The sequence below is a fragment of the Conger conger genome, chromosome 9 (assembly GCF_963514075.1).
Source record: "Conger conger chromosome 9, fConCon1.1, whole genome shotgun sequence".
In the NCBI taxonomy this organism is placed as follows: Eukaryota; Metazoa; Chordata; class Actinopteri; order Anguilliformes; family Congridae; genus Conger; species Conger conger.
In genome coordinates this window covers 30,031,750-30,040,178 of record NC_083768.1, presented here as the reverse complement: position 1 = coordinate 30,040,178, position 8,429 = coordinate 30,031,750, and the positions used below count along the sequence as shown (strand labels likewise).

Here is an 8,429-nt window from a genome sequence, read left to right as displayed (position 1 = left end):
TAAAACGTTTTCATAAGCAATGATATTTGTGCTAGCTTTGTGCACTTCCCTTATTCTATAAGCTATGTACTTAATCACCTCATTAAAACATTTCAATATAAACATCTGAATATGTAGGTGTAGGTAAATTAACAGTAACTTACTGTCTAACTGAATAATAGTACTTTTTAAAAATGCATTCCGGGAGTTCTGATACTGCTGAAAGGTAAAGTTTTTTTTACAGTAAATCACTGTTTACTGAGATTAAATGTTAAACTTCAAACATCTAGGCAATGGCTGCTTGTAATGCTTAGTTAGAACTGAAATGTTTGCTTAGTCACACTGATCATGATTGTGACTTGTGGAAGTTGCATGCGTGCCTTCAATGTCATGCCTGACTAAAACTTACATCTTACTTGTGAAGATAGAGCCCTTTCTTTTGCATTGTCTGATATCCAGGAATCACCTTAATAATAAAAGTAAACTTACAGCATGTATCAGTAAGCTGGCACCATTCTGTTAATAGGATAGCTGTGAATGTCAATGATGCATATTTTTTCATTCACAAGCCTTATTTGGTTCCATTTCCTGAGCAGACTGGACTGAAATGGAATTTACAGCAACTGCTGGAAATGCTTTGAACAGTGATGAGATACCATTCACTGCCAAATATTGCATTCACACATTAAGGCCACTTGGTCCGGGCCCATACTGTATATGCTGGTTTTTGTTCCAATCACAATTGCAAATCTATAATTGTAACAAGCTGCTAATTTTTCTCATTTGGCAATTTTTAAGGTTTAGAGGGATGATTTACTCTCCGAGGCCAAATTATGTCAGAAAAAGATGTGTATACCACAAGGAATAAAATGCCATTGTTAATATTGTGCATGACACAATATTAGGCATGACATGCTACATTGCAAACAATTAGATAAAAAGAGATAACTTTTTAACTGTGGCAGCCTGTAGCCTTTTGGCTAAGGTACATGACTGGGACCCAGAAGGTTGGTGGTTCAAGCCCCGGTGTAGCCATGAGGAGAACCACACAGTTGTTGGGCCCTTGAGCAAAGCCCTTAACCCAACGTTGCTCCAGGGGACATTGTCTCCTGCTTAGTCTAATCAACTGTAAGTTGCTTTGAATAAAAGTGTCAGCGAAATAACAAATTATTAACTGATCAAATTAAAGACTGAGCTCAATCAGTAGGCTCAATAGGTGAAAGTCTGGGCCACTAAAACAAACCTGGAAAATAATAGAGAATTCAAAGACAAAGCAAATGATAATAAACCAAACCTTCATTGTGTTAACAATGTGTTCAGCAACCTAATTAGGAGTATATTGATCTGTCTTTAATTTAATTTAAAAATATGTTGCCTCTTTCATCCAATTGTTTGCAATATAGCACAATAGGCACAATATCAACATGGGGATTTTGGCTCGTCTGTGAGTGGTCATAAAGTTTTGCCTCATTTGTGAGTGATCATAATGTTATGGCTCATTATAATGAGTGGTCATAACTGAGAGAAACATAGGGGAATGGCACCACGGTTGTGCCAGAAATGGGTGTTGTTATTGTTACATGATTAACATGTGTCTTAAAAAAACCTTTATAGAATTTTAGCAGCAATATTGGACCCTGTGACCATCACCTTCAGGGTTTACTCTTTGAATCACTGTACCATACATTCTTACTCAATCGGTGACCAACTGCCATCAGTAAGATGGGAGCTTGCTTTCGGTAGTGCCACTGGCTTACTGATAACCTCATTGGAGGAGTCAGCTGCAATGAATTCACACTGCACGCTGCATACATTTCTGTCTAGGGTGACACCATAGTGACTTAAGAAGAAAATGGGCAATTCCTACTTGAGAAGAAAAGTGTGGGCTTTAAAATTACCTTCATAATTAGAAAGACATACAGTTACCCTTGTTTTCCACAGGGGGATTTTTGTATTCCACCAATGTTTGAATGGAAAGAGTGGTGCACTTCAACAACTGAACGCGGCTGTAGTCCATCTTCAGGAAACATGCTGTCACATGAGAAGACACTTAATTTTGTGGTTTGCTGGAAGGGTGACACCGCCCAGATAAGACCTCTTTCTGGATGCTATGGCAACCTGAGGGGCACTTTGAGAATGGGGGCCTTTGTCTTCATTTACAACCATCGTGTGATGTGGGATTCCATTACTTAATCCGGAACGAACATATTATTAAAACCCCTGGATAACAATGAAAGACTTTTCCACCCACAGAGAAAGCTTATAATAGTGAAATGATCTTTTTAATAATCTATTGCATGTTCAGGTTTTGTCTCCCCATGATATTCTATTACTCAAGCTGTGAGTGTATGTTATTGTACTCATATGTTTTGGTTTTTAATGTGATTCTATGTTGATACGTAGCTTTTTATTTCATACGGCAGCAAGATAATGGCAATTCGGCTAGAATAAACATTTTCAAAAAGAGGAACTGATCAATTTAATCAGGAGAAATGTCAAGCTAAGAAGCTAAGAAATTACTGCGTCGTTCATATATAGCATGTTTACAATTTGATACATTTACATCCAGCCTACAAATAATTTTACAACTTCTAATAGTGTCTGATACTAGTGTTCTCTTGCAGAACAATTCGTTACCTGTTATATCCCGCCCTCCGTCTGACGTCAGAGCAATCTATGGCTGTTTCCTCGGCGAACTCCTTTAACTACAGCAATTCAAGAGACCGAAGGAGGAGCTGTCAAAGTTTCAGCGCTAAGGAAAGCAAAAGTACAATTTCAGACGCTAGCTACATTAGGCTACATAGTTTACCCTTTTGACAACTGTAGACTAGTGAAAACAGCTTGGGTTCACCACAGGAACTTGGTCAGCACTATTATGGAATAAAACTCTTTCTGGCTGGATAGAAAGGATGAAAATCGTAGGAAAAACCATGGCAATACTGACCGAACCTGGAATCCTCTTTGCATGCTTGCTGACCCTGGGCTACTGTGCTTTGTCGGAAAAGAAAGGTAGGCTAAGTGAAGGAAAATATTACTTCTTACCGTTCATTCGAAATGGACTGTGTTTCAATAGTTGTCCTGACCTAAATGAGCCGATACTGCTTAGATGTAATGGACGCATGCAGCGTCCCATGAGATGTAGACTCTTGTTAAAACATGAGCGGCGTGGGAAAAAGTAGCCTGCGCCGGGAGCTTCCTGATTTGGGCTGCAATAGGCTATAGCCTCATATTGTCACACACGTCTTATTATTTGTAGCCTACAGTGAGGGTTTAATGTGAGAGCCGATGTCTTCGCAACAAAACGTTCAGCCGTAAGAAATGAGAAGTGCGTGTGTTTACTTGGAGTAGCTTATCATCGGAATCAGCGAAGAATGCCAATTAAATCCATTCATGCTATGGATTGCGACAAGAATGAGGCTGATCATAATCGATAAGTTATGTAATGACAACGATTATCATATAAACTAGGCTGTAGCCTAGTTGAATTGTAGATTGATTGATACGATTATTATTACATTTATCGAAATAGTCCTATTCATCTCTTCCATTTTGACGCAAATCGCTAGTTCTCGCTTAAGTAATCGCTTAATCATTTATAATTTGGGATTTCTCTCCATTCCGTTATCGTTCAGGCATGCGTTTTCTGTTTTTAACAATACAAGTTAAATTGTACTGGAGTAAAGTGAATGGTCATTCACCTATGTACACAACCAAAATAACCAATCGGCTACGACACAGGTAATTTATTGAGGCAAATAAATGCGCGATTAAAAAGAAAGAAAAAAGCAACAGCCGTTTTTCTATAGTTGCTTACATAATAATCGGCTGATTTGTAAATACTGTGCATCACCAGAAAGCTATGGTTTTAAAACGATACGTCATTGTATCGTAAATGCCAACTTGAATTTAATGGTAGACAAATAACTAATTTCGAGTGTGTTTCTTAACTCTTAGTTTCTGATTTGTAGTCTCTTAAACTGAGACATTTCCCAAGACCATGGGAAATGTTGTTCATTAACACCTTTGTTAGGGTGTTACAATAGCCTTGGAAGACAACAGGTCAAAGGTTGTCTTGACTCTTCCCCTAAGTGTATCACTCCGTGGAATAAAAACAAAGGCTACTGTAAAATCCAGTTTTGGGAGTAAATCTAAAAAAATACTAAATAAATAAATACATTCTAAAGAACGAAATCTAAACAAAATGTAGTTTTATGAAAAAATTACCACCTGTATAAGATTTTGATATAAATTAACTTTAAAATGTTAAAATAGTGTGAGATCACATTCTAAATATGGCTCTTTGTGAATAGTGAGCTAAACTGTCTTGTAGCAGATTGTCCTAAAAACAATTATTTCATGAATCTACTTAGTAGTGAATAGTGAAGATCTACCATCCAGCAGACTGATGGCAAAGCTTAGGGTAGCCAGTATGACCGAATCCCTCGTCCCTCATTGCTTTTAAGGTTTATAGAAGTTTTATATCCGCTTTGCTGATATTACATTGGATGCTGGGATTCATTATGAGACACTGCTAGCAGCCAGTGAAATGTGGCCATTCATCCATGTTACTGCATGAACCTAGCAGCTGTTTCATGTCATGTTGACTGCATCCAGTAGGACTGCAGCAATGAAGAAACAGTGATATGTTGGGGGAGAGGCATATTAAAGACATGAGTACCAGGCATTATCCAAAACACTTGGAACATGGTACAATCGTGTGTGGAATTTAAAAAAAATTATACAATAATAAACCAGCTTATATAAGGTGACCAGTCCCCTTACATGAGAACAGTGATTTTCTGATTTTATACAATTTGAAAAAAAGAAAAAAGTAAGAGTCTTTTAAAAGGCTTGAGGTGGAGAGAGAAATATTTAGCTATTTCATTTTGACTCTAGTGAATTTTTTGTTAATATCCTGTCAAACAATGGGCTTCCTGCAAGAACCACTCGTACGAACAGATATTTAACATTTTTTCTTAGGTCGGAACAACATTTGAGTGATCCTGACCTGTCGTACAAATCATGTAAACAATACATGACATTCATTTTCTATGGAGAGGCATGCAGTGCATGTCAGCACAGCCCGCCTGCCTCACAGAACTCAGATCAAACTTTCAAACTGGGCGTTACAGTCGTTGTCAAATATGAATAAAGATTAAGCAACTGCATTGATTATTTCTCTTATATCATCATCCCTTGTTCTTGTCTCTGTCTGACAAAATCCATCTACAGTACCGTATATAAATTATTTTAACCCACAACTTCATTTCAGACAGTTTTATGCTGTTGGAATGTTTGTTGAGTCACACATGGCACACTTGTACAAGCCCTATGTATGTAAACAATAAGATAAATTTACAATAAGAATACAAATATGTTCTTGCATGAGGCCCAGTGTGTAAGATTTTGCCACAGACACTGTCAATGTGTACTTTTGAGTGCTGCGCACACACAAAAGAGGTCAGCAATCAGCATACCATTGTAATCCAGAATTGTTATGGCTGAGAGTATTTTAAAACTCTAAACTATTTTATATACTCGCTATGTACGCACTCCGCTTGACCATGACTGAACTGGCAAAGAGTTTGCTCCATTATACTGTAGATGGGGGAGAGAAAGTCACAGTTTATCCTGAATTGCCCTTCTTTCTAGTTTGGACAGATGGGAGTCCCACTAAACAGAGCTCTTCCTGGCATGTCTGTGAGCAAGAGACAACATGCCTTGATGGTCGTTAATATCACAGTATGAATATTAAACATGTGGATACAGCTCAAATGATAGATAAAGAAGTTTTCTTTGGCTTCAGTATATGTGCATGCTCATGTGCAAGTGATTTGCTGACTTATTTTTAAATGTAAATAGACTGAGATAATGTTTTTTTAACATTAAATCTATCTGCAATAGGCTACAGCCTAGTTTATATGACCAGTGGTATTATAATCTTTGCGGAAAAAGAACAGTACTTGCTGTATAATTTGTCACATTCACACATTCGAGTAGATGTTTCGAGTTTGCCGTGTTCTGATGTGCATACAACATTTATATTTCCCCCTAGAATGCGTAAAACACCATAATACAGAATATCTGCGATTTTGGTAATATCTGGCCATAAATAACTATACAATCAAGGATTTTGTCTTTTGCCAGTACCAGTTATCAATCACCAAGCATTTTCTGAAAATAGTAGTCCTAAGAGAGTACACCAAAAGGAATCAAATTAACTCATTTGTTAGTAACTACCTGTTGGAACTATAAAGAAGTGCCACTCTTCTCTCTATAAACTGGGAATCTACTTGTAAACCCTTTCCCGCATAAGTTGCTTCACTTGTGCACATGTACATTATCTGTACCTGTGAAATATCTGAACGCTGTGCAGAGGACGTTCTCTACCTGTTCTTTCCATCAAGTTTTGTTAAGCAAATGATGCTTCCAGCTCTGATTCGGACTCCCACCAATTAGGATTTGCACACAGTAGGAGTTTGGTGAGTGGTGGGGGGTGGGGGCGGTCTCACAAGGCCGGGCGTGCACAGGTTTCAACCGCACTTCTGTGTACAGGGTATTGCGCTAGTGAGCAGCACTGCGCAGGTGAGTGGAGTTTACTGTCTGGGGTGGTTAGGGGCTCTCCACTCCCCTCCGTGCTCTAAGTCCTCAGGGCAGTTTCAGGCAGAAGAAGGCATTATTCTCACTAAACAGCCAGCGGAAGTATCAGTGCTTCTCATGACTCCAGACATTCTCCTCATTTCATGGCTTCTGTGCACTAATCACATTGGCCATTGGTCTGCACATCACATGCCATGTGGCACTCCTGAACATGACAAATTGCTAATATTATGCTTACTTTCTAAAATATATTAATTAGGCATAGCCCTTGCTCAGTAAATCTGCCTCTGATTTAACTGCAATATTTACCCTTTGAGAGATTTATTACTACAATTTCATTCTTGCGAGCAGTTATTATTATATTAGATCTATAGACCTGGGAAAGTTTTGTTAGCTAATGTTGGAACAAAGTGTTCCCCCATATAAACCTTATACCTTATAGTTTTACAATGAGCTTTTGTTCTTTGATAGATTATGATTCATGATTGTAGGCTAGAGCAAGTTAGAGTAGTCTGCAATGATGAACCGCTCTCTTTTCTTTATCTACTATTATAAATTGACCAGATATTTTAAATGCTAGACATATTTTGCAGATTTGACTGGATATTGAGCAATCTTTAAAGAAAAAAGCAGCATGGAGCCCACAGTTAATGGGAGCTTGTATCTGTCAAAAAGCTAAAACAACTGATAATTTCTTCATGACCCGTATGATATAATTTGTAATAATGAACTATATTAATGTCCACATATTTCCACTTATCCAACTGAAAATTTTACAACATGCAAGTTGTTGCCATTAGTAATTGTTATGTACGTATTTAGTGTAGTTCTGCTGAAATAGCTAGCTGTATTATACAGGTTACTGCTTTTTTCACCATGATCAAGGTGGTTCACCTCAATTGCTTCAATTGCTCTCAAGAAAGATTATGCAGAATATGTGGCTAACAGATTAATTGAGAATTGAGTTGCTAGCATTCTAGGCTCTAGATGTTTAAGCTAAATAACTGATCAATAATGTAAGTTACCAGAGAAATGCACTTATTCAATCATTGAGCGTTATCAGCTGGGGTCTGCTTTTAAATTATTCACTTCCTGAAGTTTGTATTTTATTACGTCAAAACCAACACATTTCTTGGGGAAAATTTGTTTGTGACTAGTTCAATATGTTTTTAATAGAGCACGTCTTACATGCAGGTAACACAGGGGATTTTAGGGAAATAAGCAATATTCAAAAGCTTTTTGTGTCAGAAAAAGGGGAATGTTGTCATCGTCTCTGTGTATGATGCTCAGACATTTTTGAGTCTGTGGAATTTCACAAGGGTATCTCCACTAATCTGAAGAGAGAACGTCCATTGTGTGCAACAGAGCATTTAAACCTAGCCAATAGTGTTATGAATGTATAGCCCTGGAGGCAAACAGAGAAACAACTGTAATAATAGTGTAATTCTATTGGCTGAAAAGACCCACAATGCACCCTCAATAACACCACAGCTTTGATACACATTTTTTGTGGTTGTTGAGAAAGGAACCATTATAAAAACAAAGAACACATGAAGCAAATCAAGAGGGTTTAATTTCTTAATATTATGTATTATCCGACATGACATATGATCTATTAGCATGCTTAATTAGCACTTGACATACACATTTTTTTATATTTGACAAGCCTACAGAAAGACCATTATCACCCATGAAATTACTCTGGAGTCTACATTAAATAGTACATTTCTGGCCTTTTATATGCTTAAATGTCTTGCATTCCAATGTATTTTTTTTTCTTCAAAATCTTTTTTTCTTTATTTGAGTTGAATCACAAGTGTTATATGGCTGCTTCTATCCATTAAGGAAAT

The 8,429-nt window shown here is 37.4% G+C and overlaps 1 protein-coding gene across 2 annotated transcripts in view; it reads left to right on the top strand.

The window, feature by feature from the left end:
* Positions 1-2,702: 2,702 nt before the first annotated feature.
* egfra (epidermal growth factor receptor a (erythroblastic leukemia viral (v-erb-b) oncogene homolog, avian)) overlaps positions 2,703-8,429 on the top strand; it is a 70,165-nt gene continuing 64,438 nt past the window's right edge. For both annotated transcript variants that reach the window (XM_061253576.1, XM_061253575.1), the window contains exon 1: positions 2,703-2,988. In XM_061253576.1, the coding sequence (XP_061109560.1) occupies positions 2,889-2,988 (100 nt within the window). In that variant the 5' untranslated portion in view covers positions 2,703-2,888. The remainder of the gene's footprint in view (positions 2,989-8,429) is intronic.